General features: G+C 41.4%; 1 protein-coding gene across 1 annotated transcript; it reads left to right on the forward strand.

Annotated features, from left to right (window-relative positions):
* Positions 1–1,746: 1,746 nt before the first annotated feature.
* LOC136718280 (flotillin-2a) lies at positions 1,747–25,466 on the forward strand. The gene is made up of 11 exons (XM_066695965.1): positions 1,747–1,934; positions 8,905–8,986; positions 12,174–12,264; positions 17,277–17,400; positions 17,660–17,778; positions 18,553–18,666; positions 18,875–18,994; positions 19,247–19,461; positions 19,737–19,920; positions 20,187–20,336; positions 20,760–25,466. The coding sequence occupies exons 1-11, from the start codon at positions 1,886–1,888 to the stop codon at positions 20,796–20,798; spliced, it is 1,287 nt and encodes a 428-aa protein (XP_066552062.1). The 5' UTR covers positions 1,747–1,885; the 3' UTR covers positions 20,799–25,466.
* Positions 25,467–25,841: the final 375 nt, after the last annotated feature.

Raw genomic sequence — 25,841 nt, forward strand, 5'->3', positions numbered from 1 at the left:
CAGGGTGAAAGAGACTGAAAGCATGAGAGAGAGTGATAGAGATGGACTTAATTGTGTAGTATGAGGGGATACTTTAAGCTGGAAGAGAGAGAGGATCGTGGTGTTGTTTCCAAAATGGATGGCTTGTTTCTGATGACAACAGTTAAGTATAGATAAGTGTGTTATGTTCTCTGTACAACACAGCCTTGCCCAGTTTATTACAATATAGCCTTGGGGTAGTTGTTTTATATAACTTAAAAGGCAGGTTATTTCTCTGGGGAAATGTTCAAGATTATTGAAGGAAATGGAAAGAAATAATGGTTACAAATCATTTATTTTCCATGACTGTTTATCCTCCTGCTTCTTGGAAAACAAATAATTTCCTTTTATAGTTACTTAAACTTTGAAGGCATTGAAGGTTTCGTTTCTGTATGTTTCTGTAAAATATGACAAAATAAATATCTATGTAAAACCGATTTCCTGCATTAAATGTGGATGTTAATGATAATTCATGCACAGTCCAATGCTTGTAGTATTGAACCCCACATGGTGTCAGTATTGATGAAGAAATATCAAGGCAATGCACACTAACTGGGAGTGAAAAGTCAAGTGTTTGCAGAGGTTTTAGTTATAGTTGATTTGTTCGAAAACAAGACTGACATCAAAAGTAAAATAAGCAATGCAAGCGTCATGTATTTGAAGAGTTATGGATTACTGTTCCCACCCTAGTATACTGTACAGCACTGCAAATGTATTAAAAATGGTGTCTAAAACACATTAGGCAACGGTCTTCAACATTCAAGACAATTCAACCCTAATTATGATGGTTAAATGAAGAACAAAGTGTATCCCGTTGTGACTACCCACTACGAACTACCATCTGTACAACTACAGCTGTATGCATAGAGCATGTTTTGACTAGGCCTACCACTACTGTATAATAATGGCGGTGTATCATAAGTGCATCCCATGACATTGTGCACCCCTGTAGGATCATGTGACCTCTTAATAACAGTGTTAAACTGATTTATGTGAATCGTATGCTTTAAAAAGTGTGGTTGTTTTTACTGTCAGCCTGCTGTCTGTAACCTATACTTTATTCTGAAAATTAGCCATGTATAAGAGAATACATTGTTCAAAAACAAAATAAGTAATTGCATTTTATTATAGCTAACAAAACTGTACATTCTGCACATGTTTATGTCAAATAAAAGTGAGTTGAGGAAAACACTATAACCATAATGTTTAAGTTGTTTATGAGGGAAGCCTAATGATCTGGCATTTTAAAGCAATTACTGTTTGTGCTAACATTCAATTTTATTATAAAGTAAACATATATTTGAAATGTCAAATATGAACAACTACAGCATGATGTGTGGGGAAACCAGAGAGTGTTTAAAGTGACAATACCATATAGCATTCAACGCTATACTTTTCTCATCAAATGAATTAAAGTAAAATGGGAAAATGTGGGATGTTGTTTGCATATCTCCCAACAACAATATGATGCCTGGATGAGTTGAAGGATGGCCTCAAACACCTCAGCCTGAAACTGTCACACCCTCCCCTGCACGGAGGCCTGGCAGCTCCTCCTCTGTGTAATGGAACCCCAATCCCAGCATGCAGCGCGATACTCGGGCAGCAGCGCCTGCGTTCTGACAGCGCAGACCCGGCGGTGCTCCACCAATGGGAGTGACAGGACTCCGCAGATCTGCGCAGCTCTGCGCTACGAGGAGTCCGTGTGACGTCACTCGGGTTGGCTTGGGCGGAGGCGGTGGAGCGGACGAGCGAAGTGTGTTTGTGTGTATTGTGCGTACGGTGGCGGCGGACATAGTGGAAATCGGGATTTAAACCGCGTTCAAAGCATTTGTCATAAAAGAGAATAAGAACCGCAGCCGCTTGAATCATGGGGAATTGCCACACCGTCGGACCCAATGAAGCTCTAGTAGTTTCAGGTATCGTTTGTGTATTTTATTATTATTATGCATGATTATTTTGTGCAGTCCAGCAGAGCAATATGAAGGAGCCCATCCTGGAGGAGATATTGAATTGCTGAAACTGGTTACACTAAAGCTTAAGACGTAGATAGACCTTTAAAATACAAATCAGTTGATGGATGCATGTCCTACGCTTTACACACGCAGCTCACATGACTGCAATATATATATATATATATATATATATGTGTGTGTGCACACTCACAATCAAAAGGATGGCGGTCATCTCGGTAGTCGTAAACACGTTGAAATATGTCAAGCATATGTTGGAAATGAACAAAATGCAATACAGTGGTCTATCCTGCCTGCAGCTGGGGGTTGCAGAGGCGATTTTCAATACAAAGGTTTCATTGCAGATAACTTGAGGGGAAAGGCTTGTATGTGATTACACGACACGTGATGGGGAGTGACGTGTATTTCGGTAAGGGGTCTCTCCCCCCACGCCTCGCCACCCACAGACATGGAGTAAAATACGGCGCCTGACACACGTATACTAATATTCATATCATCTCCAGTGAGGAGGCACCGGTGTAAACAGTACTGTTAGGTTTGAGTAAGCTACTCCAGCGTTCACAGCAGAGAGGGGTGTGTGAGTATGTGGGGTGTAAAAAAAAAAAAAAAGCAATGCCTAGGGGTGCAGGGGAAGATCCGTCTGTTTTGCACCTTGAAAGTTAAGGGTAATTCCTGTTATTCTTCAAATGACGACCCATATATAAGGTAATGTTTTGGCTTATATATATGTAGTAAGATCTCCATTATCAGGCTATGTGGCTCCACTGTTGGATGAAGGCCTCCCCAAAATGTTTCCATGTGTCTACAAATCTGATCTGTATTCTACCTTCCATCTACAACACATTCAATCCAAGATTTTCATATATCTGGTGTTACCTTCTAGATGTGTAAGATGGTGCTGTAACCTTTACTTAAAGCCTTGTAACTCTTACAGAGACTGATTTCAAGAAAACAAGATGCTCAATTAGTGTTACACTTTCTCAGCCCGTTTTCAGTTGGTGCGGTTAAAACACTGGTCAGCAGCTATGCCAGCCTGAAGACTCAACTAAAAATACCAGGCAAGGTCTGATCTAGAGGGGGTTGTAGTTAGAAGTGGTTTTGGGGGGGAAGCAGCAGGTGTCACTTCATTTTGGCCCAGAGATGATAGCTGCATAGGGGCCCTATCTCCCCGATGGGGACGCTGAACAGATCCTGTCAACGTGTTGGGGGTGTCCCACACCAGAAGGGCTGATAGTGCTGGTGTCGGGCCTAACCCAATACAGATTATCTGACCTGCCCGAGTTCTCATGCATAATTCCCTATCTGTCCCGGGCCTTGTCCAAGCTGTTTGTTGTTAACTGAGCTTTCAAAATGGCTGCTGTCTTCACCTCCCAGGATGGATGCACATCACCGCAGTGTAATGTCTGATTGGGTCCCAGTTTTTATTGTGAAGGGGTTTAAGGTCCCTTTGGTGATAAATATTTTTTAAGTACAATATACGGATCAGTCGTACTGTAATGTCAACAGCCCTATTTGAAACCAGGTCCACCACTTTGTGATGTAGATTAGATCCACTCACAGGCCTGACATTTGTACAGTAATCTAACGATACAGTGATAACCTCCATTAATGACATTCACAAATATATGAGCATAGTAATCTATAAAATAGGAACCAGCATCAAACCTTATATGAAGAAACTTTTCATTTTCATTGCCACACCCTGACTAGTTTTTTATGAATGAAACTTAGCTAGATAATCTGTTTTGTGTCTTTGTGTTTTACAGCTCTAATTGCAGAGGTTTATTTATTATTTAATCGCCTACTACACCTGTTATTGGCTTGCGCTGGGATTTTTTGTGTGAGAATGAAATGGATACCCTCAGAAACTCAGAGAGACGTTTCGGTTCGTCTTTGTGTGCTCTGTGGTTATGCATGAAACCTGAGAACAGTTCTTCCCTGGCAAATGCACTTCTGCATATTGTTTGTTGCACAGTAGCTGACTGCATGTCCCTGTAATTAAGGTTATTACATCTCAGTGAGATAAAATGACTCTTATACATTCATCCAAATTAAATAGGCATAGGAGAACAGGAAATGGGGATATTTCTCAAATTCAGATTGCACAATAGCAAGGGAAATGTCATAGTCATGTGATTCAGACCTGGAGTGTAGACCTAGTTATTGTTTAACTGTAATCAGTGGGATGCAACACTTAGTTGGAGACAAACATGTTTAAGTCTATTCATCAACTCTTAACTATTAACGTTTAAGAAAGTTTCTGGCATCTACTCTGACTCTGCAAAGTGGCTTTCTTCCTCCAATTGTGCTACATAAACACTGATTCACTTCCGCAAGCAATCCAATGTGGATTAAATCATAACAACCATTCGTAACTTCAGGAAATGTTTTTGAAATGGTCACTAAAGTTCAGAAAGAACATAGGATATACACCCTACTGTATAGTTTATATACTTGGACTTTAGTTGTGCTTTGTTCATTTGAATCAAATGTTAACAAAGCTAGTTTGTTTGCCGTATCAATTTACATGACGACAAAATGTTGTGAAGCGTGCAAATGCAGTTATTTCAATGTGATGTTGGCTATCAATGAATGTTGTGTGGATTCACTTGTTTTTTTCCCCCGAACATATTTACAGTGCTGAGGGCAGTGGTTTGTGTTTGTGTTGTGGTTAGGTGCACGAGCACAGTAATTTTCCGAGAACTGAAGCGCTTGTCAGAATTGCCCGATACAAGAGTTTGTTGTGAAAAACATCCTATTTCTTTGAATTAAGTCTAAAAGCACCTTGATTAGTTGATACCTTAAGGGAATGAGCCACCCTCCAAAATGGGTTATTCCTGTTTGTGTCTTCCCACGGCACTGTTGCTTCTAAAGAATGTGCCATTTTAATGTTCGTGAGATGTCACAGTATTGAGCTGGGGACTCGATACTCAAGCTGGGGACTCAATATTTGTAGAAAATTCTCACTGGGCAAATATGCCTGGAATTACATTGATGGATTTGCACTTGCTTGACTCCTGTTTGCATTTCCCTTTAACAGCTGAGCAGACATGGACTTTACACCATGTTTTATGGTTTTATTTTGTATTTATAAATCATCCTCAAATTTGAATTACTAGGTTCAATCAACTGCTACTGTACCAGAGGATTGGGGTTTTCTACGCAGACACAGAGGGTTGGCTAGCAATCATTAGCTGCATTTCCATGAAAATCTCAAGATGTTTCTTTCTTTGAGAGCTTTATAGTTTGAACTCCAAATGCATGTAGATCTTAAATGGGTTTCCATCTGACTCGATTCTTATACAAATAAATAGCTTTTGACATGTATTCTAGTGGCAGTTGGTTTCTGTTGAAGACAAACAATTGTTACAATTTAGGTTACCTAATAGGGTTAAGCAACTATGCTTCGTGAAATGCAGGAATTTCCAACCACGATTTTTAGAAATTGAGTACATTAATATCCTGGCAACTAAGTGCCTTCGCCAGAGTGATTGATATTGGCTTGGGATAATCGCATTGCACTGGCCCTGTAAAACAGTGTATTCTGAGCAGGACCAAGCCTGATGTGATTCTTGTGACTCTGCTAATCCCGCTTGTAACTGGCATTCGTTTCTTTTAGAGGCATGTTGACTAGTATGGTACCTGGAAAACCTTTCACATGTAGAGAAAAGCTTTGTGCGGTATACCAGTCTTTTAATCTTATTTATTTACACTGGCTTGTGATGCCAGTGTTAAGTTTTTTTTCTCCTGCAGTTTCCTGAAACATTTTAGAGTCACTCAGTTAAGAAAAAACGTTATTCTGGGAATTGTATTATTTATTTACGCAGTGTTTTTAATTAAACCAGCATGAGGACCTGCAGAATCTTACTGTAGAGCAAGTGATATTCGTGGGCCGAGGCCACAATGAAAATCATGCAATTGCTTTGGAGTTGGGAGGGGTAACTCTTAAATGTGCTCTCAGATTATGTGGATTTCGTGTGTTGCACAAGGAGGTGTCATAAGACATGCCAATAGAACATTACACATCTTGCAGAAGTCAAAAAGAGGTAAAGGAGAGGATTAAAAGCTTGCCGTCAGCCTGTGTGTACGGTGAAGCAGCTGGCTGTTATGTATAGTATTACAGGAGAGCCTTGATGATGTCATTAGTGCTCCCTGGAAATAGACAACCTCCTAAAATATATTGGCGAGTATCAGTTATTTGTCCTTCTTTAGAGGCTGAGTTTATAAACATTGGGGCCGATTTGCTTGCACTGTGTCTGTGCTAGTAATTGGAGGGGCCCAAGGGAGTTGGCATTCAGACTGGTGCAGACTCAAGGCTGTACATTCTTCTGTTTCAAATAAAGTACATTATATTTATTTGATTTAGATCTCTTATATATTAACTCAGTGGCTGATCTCGTGGATCTCTCCAGGGTTTTGTTCAAAGCTTAATTTGCTTGATGTTTTTTTTTTTTTTTTTTTTTTTTTTTTTTTTTCTCTCACATTACTTTTGCTATTGCTTAGCACATTCCTGGTGCGTGTCCTGGACTTTCAAAAGACAAAGTGCACCAGTTCTCCACTTCCTGTTTGAGTAATGGCTTCTTCTGAGAGCCTCAGTCATTGACCCCTTCCATCAGCCAAGTTACTACAATATCGCAGCCAGCTTGGAGATCTCAGTCCACTCTTTCCAGTTGATGGCAATTTTCTTTTGTCTTTAATCTTGTTTTAGGGCTTCACTGAGATTGGAACCTGGAGGTAATTGTCTGTGTGGGCGACTTGTGCTCAGATAACAACGGGCATGTGTGTGTAGGCTGTGCCTCTGCTTTGATTTTTGTCCTATTGACATCAACAGTGAAGTGTTCCCATAAAAACAAAGGGGTTCTTAAAGCTGATTGCAGGCCTGCTTGATAGGAAGGCAGTTGAAGTGTGTCCTGCTGTGCTTTATAGCTCATGATTAAGCTTCTGAGGTCTTGAACACACTTATTGCCCTGAAACCTGCAGGAGTTGCATAGTTTCACCAGAATAATCATTTTGGAATTGTAAATATGAAAAAAAAAACTACCACCACAATCTAACCAGAAGAAAATCTGCAATCAGTAAATCACACACAAGTGAATGATACAGTCCACCCCATCTCAGCCTCCTGCTGGCAAAGTGGCATTGGGCCTCCTATTGTATTGTATTGGTCAGGTGACAGCAGATCCTTAGGGAGCTGCTGTTTGCAGGGTTTGTATACCGTTGCCCTGGTTGCTCCTGCTGGCTCTCTGTTTGAAAGGACATTTTTCACAGAACATCTTGTCCACAGAAGCATTGCATCAAGTAAAGACTGGATGAGGGCATCTGCCAAGAAGTAAATAAATCATTATTAATGTATTTTATCCCCGTATACTAAGGATAACAAAGGACAGGTTTTGTATGATGCAAAAGGGTGGGTTATTAGAGATTGATTTGGTCTAGAGAAATATAAGGGGTTGGGGATTGAATATTCCTTAATTTATCTAGCCTAAAGACAAAAAAGGAAAAGTAAATCAATTAAGATTCACTGAAGAAAACATACATTACAGTATAATAAAACATGCCTTGTTTGCTCTGTAGCTCTAAGGCTGTGAGCCAGTTGTCATAAAGAAGACATGTTAGTTTATTGATCTGTAACCTTTCCTGTATAAGAGCCACTGAAAGCTTGTTGCTACTTAAACCTCCCAAACCTACACCCACTCACCTTTTCTTCACACTTTTTTAAAATGTTCCTTTGTGGTTCTTGTGACCTATTTTTCTGCCCAAACGTTTTAGTGCACCTCGATGTGGTTTAATGGTGTGGGTGTGCAGGAGCTGGATACTACATTATATGTTGGGGTAAACAAAAGGATGACAATCTCTTATTATAGCTACAGTCTAGTATAGTTTATTTCATACAGACGGATTAAAATGTGTGAAATCTGTCTGCTAATGTTGTTTGATTGATGTGGTGAAGTTGAAGATTTGATGAGAATCACAGCTGAACTAAACCAGTGCGATACGCAGTCAGGGAGGATTCTGTATGTCAGTTAAATAAATACGCCAAAATATAAATGAATGCCTGGTTTCTCCATCGTCCTTTCAATGAAAAGAAACGCAGACCAAAGCCTCGCAGCTGTGATGCACGGTGGTTCGATCTCATCCGCAAAAGCTAATACAAATACATAAATAAAACCAGATCATAAATGCGATGGTAGCGGGAAACAGGTTAACAGGCCGTGATCAATTTAGAGATCATGGGAACTACATGAAACGTAAATAACGGTCTTTACACTTTTCTTCCCTTATTTTTGCACCGGTTTATTTAAAACACACACACGTCCACAATGGGGACGGTTAGGTGAGGTATGCATTGCATCTGTCTGTCAGGTACAGGTGCAATACAAAACTTGGGGTTTCAATGGCAGCTGTTATAATCTGTCCCCAGGCCAAACACAAACACTATGCGACACCAGTTTGCAAATCCTGATCTCACTCGTACACAGAGTACAGTAAGAACAGACCCAGTCTACCTTATATAGGCTGCTTATGCAAATCATTGAGTAGGAGAGCCCTAAAAGCTTGAGGTGCCATGATCTTAGGGGAGACCATTCAGTAAATGGATCAGAGGCAAAGTTTGATTTAAACCAAATCCCAGATGGGATACACCCCCAAAATTGCACAGCAAACTAACACAGTTAAGGCAGTCTTTTCTCCTGGAACATTTTGTGTCGATATTGCAAATTTGAAGTCTCATTCTGTAAATGGCAGTTCAGAGCTGGTTGACTGTGTAAGTGCTGGTATGCGATTGTCTTTATAGTTGTGCAAGAACAAGGCAGGGGAGGGGAGCTTTGGTGGGATTACTGTGCCTTGCTCTTATCTGGGGATTGGGGGGGGTCCTGTTCTTGGGGGTGCTGTTCTAATGTCTCCCCGCTCTGCGCAGGTGGCTGCTGTGGCTCCGACGAGAAGACCTACATGGTGGGAGGGTGGGCGTGGGCCTGGTGGTTCATTTCAGACACCCAAAGGTAAGACTGCAGCTCTCAGTACCGGAGACTGGGCTTCTCCACAGCAGGGTCTGTTGTTCGTTTTTTTGTTTATTTTCCCATCACGACTAAAACCCAGGCTAAAACGTTGTAACACTCAATGCTCCTTCATCCATACAGGAGAAGTGGGCTCTTGTGTGGTCACGGTCTTTGTTACCAGATCTTCCGCCCCCTGCGCTGTTAGATAAAGGAAGTAGGTCAGTTTCCCAATAACTGCTGGACTGAGTGGGGTTAAAGTAAATGCATTAAACACCCCCCAGTTAGAGATGATGAGAGAGAAGGTGCTTTAGAACAGCACCTCATACAGCTACTGACGAGGATTTTCAGAAACACCTGCTTTCGTTGGGTCCCTAATATCAACAGCCTATTGAATACAGTTCCCCTAGAAATAATACACTTTCCAGTTTGATTTTAAATTTAACTGATTTGATCTATAATGCACAGATGAAATTGGGGGAAAAGCTTTTTATGGACCTCATTTCCTGAAAAAAAAAATATAGTAGTAGTAGTTTACCCCCCTTTAAAAACATGATTTTAATTATAATCTAAATCTGTCATTTTCATAGTCCACATTAATGCTTAGCAGGGCCCAAATCTAAACAGCCCCTGGGAAAAGGTACCGTTAGTAAAATTGTTGTTTTCCATCTTTTTAAGTTTGTAAGTCCTGAAATGTCTAGTATTTATTTGCATTCAAGATGCCTTTATGTTTGACGCAACATGAAAGTTGAAAAATGTAACTCCTAAAACAAAATGTTTTTGTTTTTTGTCCTTTCTGATTTTCTGCAATGCTAACCCACTTTGCCTGCTGGGATTTTTACTAACATACTGACATACTGTCGCCCTGTACAGTCCATAATCTTGGCACTTTTGTCTTGAACGAGAGGGTTGTTTTCTCAATGCTTTCCCAGTTTCTGAATAGAGATCACTAAGGATTAGTTTGGCAGCTTCAGATTGACTTAGAAGTAGATGGGTGGCTCAAAAAGTTCATGCTACTGCGACAATATCCAAAAATACCAAATTTAATACATATTTGCTTCCATGCTTTTACCGAGTCATTTCCACACCATTGTGCAACCTTTATGCAAAGATGCTGGAGGAAAAAAGAAAAAAAAAAGTACTATACAAACCCAAGCCTTTATGGATGCCATGGATTATAATTGAGATCTAGACTGTGGTGATGGTTAGACCTTGAGTTGGTCTTGTGATTTTCTATTGACGCCCAATAAACAAGACACAGTGGCATCAATGCTTTTGAGCTGTCCTCGCATTCGCTTGTAACTAACCACGGTGTTAGTGACTGCTTGGCCACCAAAGTTACACCAAGAGATTTGCTCAAGAGCTGCAGTAGCAATGGATGTTGTTGTTCTTTCCATTGATATCCTCATAATCACATTAAGGGTCTGGCTGCAATGCAGTGCTGCCACGGTGCACACATCTAATACAGCAAGACAAGACAAGACAACTGGTGACTGTGTATTGTTAGACATTGCCTGGCCCTTCCACCCCCCCCACACACAATAGCTTGAGGGAAGGGAAGCTATAGTAGGAGAAAGTGTCTTATGTTGCAAACAGCCTCTGCACGTGCAAACGTGCCTCAGTAGGAGTTACTGAGACTGTTTGCTGACAGAAAATCTAGAAGGTATTATAGTACAATTAATTAAAATTTATATACTTGACCTTTAATTTAACAGCTTTCCATGCTGGGTGCTGGATACTGAAAAAAATATATATAAAAAGAAATCAAACCATTTTGGAACAATTCTTTGGCGGCTAATAAGTTGCTTCTGGGTCAGTTTACAGTAAAGGGATGAACTGAATTTTTGTTTTCTGAGTAAGAGTCTGGACACGAATCAAAGGAATATTGCTAAGTTATTTAGTGAAGTTAAGATTATTATTCGTTCTGATATCAGTCCGATCAGAGTTTAAATAGAACTACAGTTCAGAGTTAAATCCAAACGTTATATTTAAATGCCAGATAAAACAGTGTAGCATATTTATAATGCCAAATAGAAATAATTGATTGATTCTTTCTATGCAGCTTACAGTGTTTTTTATTATTAGAAAGACTTGTTTTCTGGAAGGAAACAATATGGAAGCTGGCAGCGTCAGATAGCTACTACACACACCGACTTACACTATTGAGATCGTAATGCTTTAGATAGCATTCATAAATCCTCAAAGAGGGAGGTACAGTTTGCATGCTCAATTGATAGTGTTGAATTCAGCCTTTCCACTAAGTTGCGGGTGCTGTGGTTCAACTAGTCCAGTAGCCTGAGAGAGACCTCTGACTGGTGAGTTTGTTGCTCAGTTTAAACCACACCTGAGCTCCCTCTGCACCCACTGTCACCGGCAGTAGTCATGGACAGCCCGAGGATAGGGGCAGACGACCTCTGATGGCTAGGGTTCGACTTAAGTGGGTTGTGCTGCCCAGTCACTGTGTGATTCCTTTTACTAGAAACTGACCCGTTCAATGTCTCTGATAACGGCTCTGTATATTTGCTGTCCTGCTTCCCTACTCCACTTCCTGCTGCGTAGAGTGACTCTGGAGGTAATGACCATCCTCTGTCGCTGCGAGCATATCGAAACCTCGGAGGGTGTCCCCTTGGATGTGACAGGGGTCGCTCAGGTAATACACCTTGGACAGAGAGAGATGCTAACAATGTCTGCCTTTCTTTCCTCCTCCCCCCAACCCCTCACCCCCACCCTCCTTGCAGCAGGGACGCTGTCATTAACCTTTGTCTGAGCTTCGCAAACAAAGCGCTCTCACCTTGAATGCTTCTCGAGTGCTTTGGCAATGTGATCAGCAATGTGTGCTTCAAAGTTCAACAGAAAAGACATTGTCATGAAAAGAGAGCGGAAACAAATTGACAATCTTGATTTTTCCTCTTACTTAAATGATTTAAATATACATAAAATGCTTCCTGCTCATGGCATGACGCCTGAGGGAATGATTTGAGTTACTGTAATGATTGAGCTTCAGTGCTATGCTTCGTACATTGACTTACGAAAGATGGGAGAATAAAGCTACGCCTTGCCCGCGTTGGCAATGCACTGGGCTCCGAGGCCTTGGGGTGAAGGAGCTTTGCTTTGCTTTCTTTTCTTTTCTTTTGTTATTTTTTTTCCCCATTTGCTTTACCTGGAAGATGCAAATTTTTTACGTTTTTCACAGGATTACCCTTGAGATAATGACCCTGCAGCCCAAGTGTGATGATGTAGAGACTGCCGAGGGGGTAGCTATAACTGTCACTGGGGTGGCACAGGTAAATTCACACATTCTGGGAATGCCTTTTTCAGCTAAGTCCGGTCCCCCACCTCAACCAGGCTTCCAGAGAGGTTGAAATAGCAAATTAACTTTGCATTAGACAACCCATGAAAGGTCAATAATTCTCACAAAAGTGATGCCAAAGCAGGTGGCAGGGGCCTGGCCTCGGCTGTCTGCTGTGTGGTTCTTTTGTCTGTTTTCTTGATTAAATTTGATAGATTTTCAACGAAATCTGAACCTGATGAGCTGTTTCTTTTTATTCAATAAATGACATTTTCAGCATTTTATTTTTGTATATCCTGCTGATGTTTTGTTAGTATAATTTTTGAATACACTTAAGATCTGAAAGCAGAATCCTGTATTCGTATTGGGTGGCCTCATTTTCAGATTAAGGACGATATTGTAGGAGAAGCACCAAAGTTTCTCGCCATAGCGGAAAGGAAATCTTTCCTTAATGAAATAGAAAGGGGAAAAAACATACATTTTTGCAGAGAATCATTGACCTTGATATATCAAAAACTTTCTAAATAAACATTGATTTTTATTTATTTTGTTTAATGTTTATGAAAGTTGCAGACATGGAAGAAAAGCAATACTTTTTGAAGAAGCCTGAAATGTCCTTCTGCATCCTTACATATAGTCCTGTCCTGTTTTTGTGTGTTTTTGTGTCGTTGGTGCTTTGATTGTCTGTACGGCAACTACTTTGGGGAAAGTAAGGCATTGTTAAATCAGAACTTTAATGTGAAATTAAAGGAGGCTCTATCTAGAGTAACTGAGTTCAAGTTTAGTTAAGTTTTTGTCCTAGTATCAGTAAAATATCATGCTGTTTTGTGCAGCATTGGAAAGTTAGGTTTCTTGCCAGGTTCTTTCAGGTGCCTTTGGATAAATTCTTCCACAGAGCAGCTATACTCAGAGTTTTTTGGCAGTTAATGAATCACAACCCTCCTTTTTTTTCTTCTGTGATGCAAAATCTCTTTAATGTGCATACACGCCTCCATTGGTACCAGAGATTTTGGGCTGTCTAAGGAAAAGCCCAAGATTTTCCTTCTGTTAAACTTTGAGCACAAAACTATACTGAAGAGCTACAAAATATAGTTGTTCTTCTATAACCCACTTCAATAGCTACCTGGAAAATGAAACCAAAATTTCAAATGGAAATATTTTTTTTCTTTTGTCAGGAATTCTAACCTAGTTTCAGAGTAGTAATGTTTACAGGGGACTTTTCCTTGTTTAGCATATGACTGCAGGAGCTGTCTTTAGCATCTCCCTTCTTAGTGTAAAATGAATGAACATCTGAATTTGAGCATCTCTGCTGCAAAAGCATGAATGAATGAATGTAGTATTATGACTACATGCTTTCATGTTTCATGTAAATTATTGCGGTAGCCGTGTCAATTTGGCAGCCGAGGTAATGCTTCAGCATTGTGCTGGATTTCTGATGGAAAGCTTTATTGATCATCGTCTAGACAAATCCCCTTAAGTAGCCCTCTGACCAGCTTTAATACTGCACCACTGGTTTTCCTTGCAGTGTCTTGTTGTCATTTGTGGGCAGAATGTGGGTGGATAAGCATGTTGCATGAGCCTGCAGCATGTTCTGCCTGCACAGGTCATTGCTTGGACATGCTTGCCCTTCACACTGTACTGTCATGCACCTGCGAGGAATCACTCTGCTTACTCTTGCTGAACATTTTTCCCCTGTGCCTTTGAGATGAACCCCCAGGAAAGATGATTTACTGTTCATCAACCTTAGTTGTCACATTCATTTTCCAAATGGGCTTGTTAATTAGTATCACGTAGTCCTCTACGGGTTAGTTTCCATGGGTGTTGTTTTTTTGCTAAATGCATCGTGCTCCACATAAGTGATGAATCTCCCTGGCTTTTGTTCTGTTTCCATGGCAGAGATTTCTTCCCCCTAAAACGCCCACTTTTCACATGCTGTTATGCAAAACTGAAGGGGGAAGGGCATGTTGCTGCTGGTTAATACTTTGCACTAGATTTCCTGTCCTTCATTTGTTCCAACATCACTGGTTGTACCATATGTTGTTATTGGTGTGAGATGTTTGCGTCAATAATTGTGGACCTGTTTAGAATATGTGGTGCTTCATTAAAGCTGGTCGTTATGACAGATGTTGCTGCTGAGTTAACTAATATACATCATTTATTTATTTTCCTTCCAGGATTTTCTTGGCAAAGGTCAAAGGGATTGTCTTCTTGTAGTAGATCATCAAACTTCATTTGATGCCACCCACCTCATAATGCTTCATTCATTCAAGTCTGCCTAGACTAGGTTTCAGGAGCACACTGCCAATGTTCAACAAAAGGCCTCTTCTCCACAGAGCATTACAGATGAGACTTATCAGATGCTGTTTGTTTGTCTGTGACATTGAAGGCTACTGTATGCAGGCCTTTGTGAAGGTTTAGTGGAAAGGGCATTATTCGGTTCCTCTGAAGATCCTTTCATGCTCAAAGATCTCAAAGAACAATGTGGTAACAGCACTCATTTGACCTTCATTCAGAAAGGAAATAACCCTGAAATCTTGACTCGTATTTAAATCTTTTGAATTTGTCTTTGTGAAAACTGTACAGCATGCTGAACCCTGTTATGTTGTGGAATGCCTACAATATGTTCATGAATGCTCTTCGCCTCATTTGCTTGCCTTGGCGCTGGTCTGCAGGTGAAATTCCTTGTGTTTTTTGAGGGGTTTTCCGGAAGTGATGACTGCAGCAGTTTGGCCCAGCTTGCATGACTAATGTACAGTGCTCTCCACTTCCCGACTCCACGCTGTGTGAATTGGTCATATTTTTTGCGTTGAGAGTGGCAGGCACGGCTGCTGTCCTGTCTTTGGTCGCCCGTGTATGGTTTCCTATGACAGCTGCTGTTGTGCCTCTCTTAACTGACTCAAAAACACACACAACGCAGTGACATGCAGGACTATACAGTGGTAGCCAGTGTGCGTCAGTGTGTCATACACAATGACTGACAGATGCTACAAAAATCAAAGCCATTCCTTGTTTAGGTCCAAGTAATATCCTTTCTGGGTTCTTTTATTTATTTTTGTCTTGTATGCGGACCCGCCTTGTTCAGTTCTTGGCTGAAAAGGCCTTTGACAGGACAGGACTGGAGTTATGCACCCATGCCCCAATTAAGCCAATGTGACAGTCCGTTTAAAGCTCTCCATTCAGAACGTGTCACATCTTTAAGCAACCAGTTGGGTTATAATCATCCTCTGAACATAGCTGGTTGAGTTCGGCATCTTAAAGATCATGGGTTCAACTGAGATGGCACTTTTTTTACGTTAACAGGTTTGTAGGAAAAGTCACGTTATAGTATCAAATTATTTTCCTTCTAGTCTTTTAGTGTTTTAAATGCATGTTAGGTTAATATATCGCACCTTAATAAATCCATTGGTATATTAAGATGTTATGCAGGCTCCAGTAAAACCAAACTGTTGGAGGTTTGTTCAGTTAGACTTAGGAATTGGGTATCGAACTACAGGAAAGATACTCAGGATGCATTCAACAGTTCTGAATTGAAAATATTATCCCACATTTTTCCATTTTGAACTGCTATAATGACACAAGATCCTATCAGAAAAGGAAAATCCAAATCTACACAAACATTACATCTAATCTCTTGAACAACATCTATTAAAAGGATCTTTCTGGGACTTTTCTTACTAATGTCTTTATCTGTCATGCACAGATCTCATTTTTATAGATACCATGAAATAAGTTGGAAAGCAGGATTTTTTTTTGGTTTTGCCAGTGAGAACACAATCACTGGACTTATTGACTTTTGTGAGAAGATTGTAACTTTTTTTTTTTTCTGATATTTTTAATATCCATATATCTAATATCTAATACCAGCAACGCCCCCTATAAGCTAGTACATTTGAGGATGTCTGTATAAAGAAACAGAACATTAATTGGTATTATTGGCCCTTGCCTTACCTTGCACCAATGTTTCAGCCAACAGCGATGCAAAGAAGCACCGAACAATTAGGAATCCCCCCTGAGAACCTTACATACTAGTAGTGCAACGGGAGTCAAGTTCTGCATGCAATGCTGATTAAAACATGAGCACCCCCTGCCTATGGCTGGATCAGCAACACATGCCTGTTTGTCACCGGGCGAGTTCCCAGGAGAATCTGCAGGCGTATGAATCATCGTCGCGCTGAAGAAGAGTGTGAAAATGGAAAGTAGTCCAACACTGAGGTGGAACTGATCACACAAGAGCGCACACTGTCTTTTTATAGATTCGCAGGAACCTCCAGAAACGACCCACATTGGCAAAAGTAGGCCAGCTTTCTCTGTGAGAGAACAGCTGGTTTATCCAAGATTCGTGCAAACTGCTTATTTGAATTCTTCCTATATCATTCCTCTTTGATATATGCCCATAAAGATATAGCTTTCCTAGAATAGAAAGCAATATGTTCTTGTAAAATTTTTAATTGCAAAATGCAACCACTTACACAGACTTAATTGCTTCCATTTATACAGTTGTCTTGTAAGAGGAATTCAGCTTGTGTAGAACAGGCAAACGATCCCTTTTTTTAGGGAATATGAGAATGATTGGATGTATTTTGATCAGTCTTAATTTCTCATGTCTCAAAAAATTGAAATGGTCAAACAAATACAAGTTTATCAATTGATCACGATGTATTTACTTAATTGACTTAAATGAATCCTTACTTCCACATTGCAACATCCACTTAGACCCAAGTGTAACTTGTCCTAATTACTTATCATACACTTCATTTTAATCACAGGGATTTCACCCTACTAGGGCTTTAAACTTTTAGCTTTTATTGAGTTTTATTTACTTGCCAATTGCAATATGAAATGCTACACATCTGATAGGATCTGAAAAACTCAGCTTGTACTGCAATGAGTTTTTTTATGAGTTTTTTTTGTGTGCCTTTAATAAGGCTGTCAAAGAGTATTCCCAGAATTAGGAGTGTACTTGTGGGTCTTGCATCGCAGCTCTGAACTACTCGTCTCTCTTCGCAGGTAAAAATTATGACTGAGAATGAACTGCTGGGAGTTGCTTGCGAGCAGTTTTTAGGGAAATCCGTCCAGGAAATCAAAAATGTTGTTTTGCAAACCTTAGAGGGCCATCTGCGTTCAATCTTGGGTGAGTACATACCAGACCAGCTGGTCGTGTTTATAGTTGTATATTCCACTTTTTGTTCATTTTTCTTCGTGCCCAGTGTTGATGAAACTGTTCCTTTTAGTTCCAGTGTGAGAGAGGGTCGCTTGGGGGCAGAAGGGGCGAACAGGGCGAATGTCTTGAGTTTTCCAGCAAGGCCTCCTTTTTAGCACAGGCAGCATGAATAAACGCTTTGTGAAGCAATGCTGTAATCTAATTAATTGGTGCCCCCCCCTCTGTACAGGCACTCTGACTGTGGAGCAGATATATCAGGACAGGGACCAGTTTGCCAAGCTGGTGCGGGAGGTGGCAGCTCCAGACGTGGGCCGCATGGGCATCGAGATTCTCAGCTTCACAATCAAGGTGGGTTTTGCACCTGGTGACAACGCAAGGAAAACATAAGCGATACCTCGGCCCTGTACTCGGATGACATTTACCACTGTTTGCTTCTGTAGCAGATGCATTTATTTGAGGTTATATCTATAGCACCCTGTTTTATTTCGGCCTGCGTTTCCAAGGTGCTGTTGGCTTCAGATTATTTCAGTTGATTATTAAGTGAAGTCAGACTTTGCCAATGCACAGCAGCTGTTTCCGTTCCTCTGTGTTAATGAACACAGATAGCTGTTGACCCTTCCTTGAGAAACTGGAATTGCAATCCGAATGTCGACGACAGATTGCTGCTGAAATAAATGCATTCCAATAAATTGACATGGGACTCGTGTTCCAAATCAAAAATGTATTGATGTATATTCATCTTCTCTCATCCTCAAGTCGTTACCCATTTTTATTTTGCAGTTATCTAGATAGTGCGTATTGCATAAGCTTTAATCCAGTCACATAGCATGACACTCTTTAAGTCGGTTCTGCGCGAGGACGTGTAATTGCTGTTGGAGCCGTAAAAACATGATTACACTTTTGCTTTAATTTATGCATTTTCCACTTTCGGATACTTAAACACCATAACGTGACAATGTTTTTGTGCCACACTGTGAGGCAATTTCCACTTTATCCTTCATTATCATGTTGGATTACAAATTTGAAACCCTTAGATTGTCTGGGTTGGGTGGGTGCACCGATATATTTTGTTGCATCCTAAGTATGACATGCAGTTCTGTGTAACACTGTTTCTCCCTGCAGGATGTGTATGACAAGGTGGAGTACTTGAGCTCTCTGGGGAAGACCCAGACGGCCGCTGTCCAAAGAGACGCCGACATCGGAGTGGCTGAAGCGGAGAGAGATGCGGGAATTAGGGTGAGTGGCCTGGACTGCCATCTTGGAACCCAGCCCTGGTCAACGCTGACAGAACACGTACCTCTGCGAATTGATCTGTGTGTGCTGAGGGTCTCTGGGTATGAGAGGGGGGCTTTTCCAGTCAAAAACTTCATGACCCAGAACACCACCACCTGTTCAGCCTGTTTGAATGCATGTTGAAAGACTGTTCTCTCTCTCTTTCCTGTAGGAAGCGGAGTGTAAAAAGCAGATGATGGACATCAAGTTCCAGGCTGACACTAAAATGGCAGATTCCAAGCGGGAACTGGAATTGCAGAAAGCCGCTTTCAACCAGGAAGTGAACACTAAGGTACTGGAAAACCATCGCTCTTCCTGGCTGTGGCTGTCGTCTGCAGAAACACTCAATTAAATCGGTTAAGCCAGAGGTATAAATCTATAAAGATGGTCCAGATTTGAGTAGACCTTTTTGCCTGATCAATTTAAAGCATTCAGACTGAACGGGTGCAGTAATTGAAATGGTTCCAAAAGCCTTTATTTTTTATTTTGTCTTGCATAATGGAGCCTTATTTTCTTTTTTTCTTTCTTTCGGGGTCTGGATTAGAAAGCAGAGGCCCAGCTGGCGTATGAGCTGCAGGCGGCCAAGGAGCAGCAGCAGATCCGGCAAGAGGAGATTGAGATCGAGGTGGTGCAGCGCAAGAAGCAGATCACCATCGAGGAGAAGGAGATCTCTAGGACAGAGAAAGAGCTGATCGCCACGGTCAAAAGGCCCGCCGAGGCAGAGGCCTACAAGATCAAGCAGCTGGCCGAGGGGCAGAAGTGAGTGGGGTTTCGTCCGAGAGAGGGAGAGAGAGAGGGGGAAAAGTGTGTATACATATAGCAAGTACCTTTTATCTTCTGAAATGCACATTATTTGTCAACAAGGCCATTCTCCGTATTGTAACAATAGTCACAGAATATGTGGAATTGACCGAGTATCCCAACTGTTGGGGATTTTTATTGTAACATATCTGATCTGCTTGAGAACTCGAATTCTCTGGAAGATCCAGCCAGACAATCTTGGGTAATAAACCGATACTTCTCTCCCTAAACAGAATCAAGAAGGTGCTGAACGCTCAGGCCGAGGCGGAGAAGATCCGCCGGATAGGAGAGGCGGAGGCGGCCTCCATCGAGGTAGTGGGTAAAGCCGAGGCGGAGAGGATGAAGCTGAAGGCTAAGGCCTATCAGATGTACGGGGAAGCGGCCAAGACCGCCCTCGTCCTGGAAGCTCTTCCAAAGGTAAGGACGCACTGTGTTCGTAGTGCAAGAGCCGCTGAATGCTGGAATACGTTGGCGGCTTCTCAACACTACGAAGTCAAACACAAACAAATGGCAACACATATGTGACTATTCCTCATTTAAAACTTCCCCATATATTGAAATTTAGTTGAACAGCACCAGAAAATTTCAGTTTTCCCATAATCTGAGAACCACTTGTGTGCCACTGTGTGTGGGGGTCTCTTGTCACTGGGCCGCGGGGTTGTGCTAATAGTGCTGTCCTGCAGATCGCGGCCAAGGTGGCAGCCCCCCTGTCCAAGACCAGCGAGATCGTGATCCTCAGCGGAGACAGCAACCGTGTGACTGGGGAGGTGAACCGCCTGCTGGCCGAGCTGCCCGTGTCTGTCAATGCCCTGACCGGAGTCGACTTGTCCAAGGTGAGATAAAAGAATCGCTTTCAGTTTCGGCCTCATGGACTGAACGTGGAGCCCCCATGGCACTGTTCACATCCCCGACTCTCAGGAGCTTCGTTTACTCCGGTTTATGACTCGGCTGTCAGTCAGGTGGTCTTAATAGAGGGGTTCGGGACTGCTTGGGTCCAAACTGTTACTGTCCAATCTGTCAGAACTGAAATAGTGTGTTAAACTTGCTACTTGAACTTAAAAGGCAAAGAAAATCTCTTCCACTGTGAAATTCCTCAACAAGACGGTTTGTCGATCTGATTAATGCTTTATGAATCAATATTTTGTTCCCCCCAGGGCTTTATCCCTGAATGTATCTCTTGCTGAAAATGTCCCGTCTCTGCAGCCCCGGCAACCACATTTCACTCCAACAATGTTGTTTTTCTTTTCGTTCGACAGATTCCTTTACTGCAGAAAATAACCAACCCTCAAGCATGAAGACAGTGACCTCTCTCTACTCGAACATGTCTGTTTTATGCACTCTCTCACGTCGACTGCCTTCAAAACACTTGAAAATTGAGTCTTTTCTAAAGACAAGTGGATTTTTTTAAAGCCTCTGGTGCCTTATTTTATAGGGCCAGATGTTATGCATGCAACACTCCCCCTTTTTTATTTTGTTTTTTTTGGGCTTTTTACAACCAAAATGTTTTGAAACCAATCCAAAAACAATATCGTGACGGGTGAAGCTCTCCACTCATATCGGTCTGTTTCTCACCCTGCTGGAATCAGAGCCGCAGTTTGAGCAGTGGCGTTGACCAGCGTCCACACGCCAGAAAGAGTGTCAGACTGTGTCGTAGCCGTAACAGCCTGTTGAGTTGAAAAGGCGCAGTATTACGGAATTATTACGATGTCTGTAATATGAATTTATTTTGTTTGAGAATATGAGTTGTCTTTAGTTAGTCCTTCATACGGAAAAGACGGGGAGGTTTGTCTGTTGGCGTATGTCGTGCATGTATCCCTGTTTTGAACGTATATAATCTGCAATGGGATCCTTGCTGGGTCACCCCCAGCTTCACAGTGAAACCACTGTCGGTGACTGGGTCTGGTCTCCTCTGAAACGCTCTCCAGTACATTGAACCTTGTTTTGAATGGTCCGGTTCCTGATCAGATTTAATTAACTGAACACGAGACATGTTACCGATGCAGGCAGGGATGTCTTGCGCTCTTCAGTTCTCCCAAAAGGCACCACAGTTTATTTCAAAAATTAAAAAAATTACAAATCTGAATCCTTTAGGTTTAGGAGCAGTTAACGTGTCACAGCACTGCCATCTGAATAAGCTGTGGTTCTGTTTGGAAGTACGTGTTCCTTGTTCTGGTTTGATGGTCTCACTGTAATAGGGCAATTTCCCACCCCCATCCAGTCTTGTTTATGCAGTTGCATCACTCAGAAAAAGCAGCTCGCTTCATCTGGTCACCTGACTAATTACACTACTTTTGCAGCGCTTAAAATGAAATCAGTCTTGTTTTATCTACTTTTAAGCTTAAACTCTTGTTTTTTTCATTGTTATAAGTGTTAACGTGGCCAGATTGAGTTAAAATGGCCGTCTGATTCTTGAGCCATTGATTGTTTTAATATTACTTTTTTTTTAAGCCTCTCCTTTCTTAAAGTCTGCCTTGGTCCTCCCCAGGGAAAAGCTAAAATTGCCTTAAGATCTGTGCACCACCAGGTGGAGAATTAAAGCTTCATTGTGACGTCTGTGCAACCCCAAATAAAGTAGAGGAGTGCGTTCATGACCCAGGTCCATTATTGTCGCATTCTTGTGTCCAGCTTCAGTTTCTCTCTTACGCAGCCTGTGTTGATGAGCTCCTGTGCATGTATGAAGCTGTATTCGCTTGAAATACTTAAACCTATAGCCAGACACTGGCCGCTTTTGGTGAGAAATTGTATTAACAGCGAGGCCTGCTCCCGGGATGTGATGGGAGAATTGTGTGCACGGTCTGTTTATGGACTAAACGGTCAGAAAATCTGCTTATTTTTAGCCGCTGGTGATAAATGTTGTTGAATCGTTAATTGCCGACTTTGAGAGGAGAGAGAAAATAAGTTCGTTTTTTGGTTTGATCTATTTTCAGCTTCAGTTTGTTTTTTAAGCTTGGTATACAAATTGCTATTCAGTGGTATAACTGACTGTTTATTGTGAAGGTTTCATTAGTGTAAGATTCAGTCAGATCAAAGTCTGGGGAAGGGTGGGGGGTGGATCTACATGTCAAAGGTTGATAAAAAAAAAAAATGTAAACCAGGAAAACGCAGAATCGTAACATCCGTTCTTGATACTAGGCTGTTAAACCGATTTAACAGATCTGAGCTGATTAAAATGTGCAGGATAGGCTCTATTTTTAGACTTGGAAAGGTCAACTTTGTTTCCTTCTCATCGTGAAGCTGCTCTTGCCAGGCCCAAGATGCTCTCGTCTCGCCTTTGTCAGGAGACGGGGGACGCGTTACATCTATGAACTGGGCAGTGCATTTTCTGCAGCTGCAGCCTTTCGTGGAAAGCATATCTAATAGCTCGGAGGCCCAGCGAAGATTAGGAAACGCATCTCAAATGTAGGATTGTTGACGGCGTAATTGGCCAGACATCAAGGAACACAGCCGACCCATTTCCGGTAAATCTTACCCAAATGTAATCAGCTGCATAGCTTTATTGGCAGCCGCCTAATTGGTGGGCTAATTTTGTAGAGGGTATATCAGTGGGGGAGGGGAGCAAATCCAGAGGGCAGTTTTCAGCTGGTTTTGGTTTGTTCGAAGGCCTGAAGTTGAGCTGCTTCTGTGAGGCCCTAACAAGGGAAGCTTAACCCTTTCTCTCCCTGTTTTGGAATTGTAAACAGGATGAATCTGCCTTGGCACGCTCCTGCCATACCAGACATTAAAATTCCCGGGCCGGTTGGCGGCAAAATGGGAAAAGAAAGTTAATGCTCGTCACGGGAGGATCTTTAATTGTGAACGTTATCCAGAATAATAAAAATATTCAATCACCGATTCATGGCATGCAGGTATACAAAAAGCAGGTCGATGTGTATTCGTGAGTGTCCGTGCGTGCTTGTGTATGTGACTATAACCCTATATGTAAAGCCATATCATCAGAAATCAAAGGCCTTAATCGGAGCCGAAGACCGTCCGGCTCTGGACATCCTTTATACTTCTACATGACAGCGGGCCAGATTATTATCCTGGAACTTGCTGTTTGCCAGACCTAAGCTTTAACAACTTTTAGGATTTTAACTTTCTACTTAATCGTTTTAATATATATTCTTATACTTTTTAGTTGTAGCTTAAATGCAGATTTTTTTTTTTTCATGTTGGTGGAAATTCTATGGATCCTTTTATTCACGTAGTTGGGGGGAAACAAAAATGAATGTGCGTGCAGTTTACACTTGTGTTTTACATTTACTAGATTTTACTAGTAATGGTTGAAGCTAGTTCTAGTCGAAGAAGACAAATCAAAATCTTGTGAATGAGCTTTATGCACAGTAGCTTTCCGCCTCGGTTTCATGTGTGCTCGAAATTAAGAAAATCTGCAGGTAGTTTCTGTTATAGCTGTATTCAATATATAAATATATATATATACACTATTTTGAGTAATGGAGTACATAATTGTATAGGAAATCTCTGAAAATTTGCATATAGTCACATTCCTTTCACTTGCCTTGTTCTGACGTCATTAGTGTATATAACAGCCCTTGGTTATTTTTGTGTATATTGTGATTTTACTTTTATTTTTTTATACAACCGATAATCGAGAGGGGGGAGGTGGCATTTAAGTATCGAGAGTGGAAAGACAATGTGAAAGTCCACCTCCCCCCACCGTGAAGTCTACAAGGTGCTTCTCTTGTCTGTGATTGGTCAGGGACTCGGTGGGGCGAAGGTAAAAGCATCTGGGGAAAGGTTTTTTTTTTATTTTCTGTTTTTAATCCTCGATTTGAAAGACGTGCTGTGAAGGACTAGGCCTCCTGTTGCTCACAGGAGAGAAGGAATTCAAGGTATTTCAATCAAAACTTCTACATGTATGCAGTCATTTATTTTCTCTGTGAATGTGAACTACTTTTGAAAGGCGGGGGGAGGGAAGGTTTGGCTTCATGCTCGTTGATTGAAACTCACAAGCTGGATTAAAACGCTCCTGAGGCCGTGTTGGAGGGATATTCACAGACACGATTGGGGAATGGGATGACGTTTATAAAAATAAATCTAAGAAAAACATATCAACCAGACTATGAGGTTCAGTCCTCAGGAATGTCCTCACATCTTTAAATAGACATTGGCGTGAACTGCTCTTTCTAGAAGTCTGACCAAGGAAAGCACCCATGATCTGATCTGTAGGATGCTTTCACTGCAGTAATTTAGGATTTTCCATCAGTCTGCATTTAGTGCATTCAAAATGTAGAGATGGAAAACGAAAGTCTAATCTAGGTATTCAGCGATTTAGGTTTTGAGGAATCGTCATATGGGTAGGCATTGAGGTTGAGGTTTCACAGGGATGCGAAACTGCCACCAGATGGTTTTTATTTTGTTGTAATCACTTGTGGACTGTGTGATCAGGTTAGAAATGGAGAATGAACAGTTACTGAAACCTCCTTCCTTTTATTCTCCCACGTAACCCCAAATGACAGTTCAGGGCTTTACACTTTTATTTATCCATCGAGTTGATTGGCTCACTCTGCCCTCAGTGCCAAATCACAATGAAGGTTTCAAAACGCATCTCGGATAGAGTAGTCCATATCGTACCGTTTTCATTGCCGATCTGGTCGCGGCGAAGTAGGGTTTCATCGCCGGCAGCCACTACTTTGGGATCAGGAGTGTGGTGGACTAGAGATAATTAAACACGGATCGGGAAAAAATGTAGATACAAAAACTGAACATTTCTAATTTTTTTGTTTGTCTGTTTTATATGATGTCGGGTGTAGAAAGGAGTCCCATATGCTTAAGCACTGAGTTAATCCTAAATGTGTCAATCAGTTCGTTTGATCTCTTATTGAAGACTGTTATGTACTCGATTTGTCATGATCCTGCATGTACATTTTTGCATGTGCCTGTTACATTAATTTCCTTGTAGATGTTAGCCTGACATATTGGAATGTTATCCACATAAATGTAATAAATGTTTTGTTGCCACATTGAGTCTCCAGCTGGTTCTTTACAAGGGGTCGAGATATTGTATCTTTTAATGTTATTTATAATGAACCTATTATTGTTCATCGTAGTGGAACCAGAAAGCATGGGGGCTGTGGAACAGCTGTACTGGGATGGTCACACTGTGGTCACTGATTCAAGGGATGGGTCTGGGAGGGTCTACAATGTTTATGCACTTAATTGCCCCGACTCGTTAGTGGTCGTCCTGATGTCGTGTTTCTGCAGGGTGAGACTGAACACATGCTGGCACTTCCCCTCTGTGGCGAGGTCTTCCCTTTCCAAACCAGCTGTCCCGTGTTTCAGAGAGTGACACTTAACACTGGCAGACGTTTGCCTTTATATTGGACGGTGTCTTTTTT

Source organism: Amia ocellicauda, chromosome 22 (assembly GCF_036373705.1).
Source record: "Amia ocellicauda isolate fAmiCal2 chromosome 22, fAmiCal2.hap1, whole genome shotgun sequence".
NCBI classification, from domain to species: domain Eukaryota; kingdom Metazoa; phylum Chordata; class Actinopteri; order Amiiformes; family Amiidae; genus Amia; species Amia ocellicauda.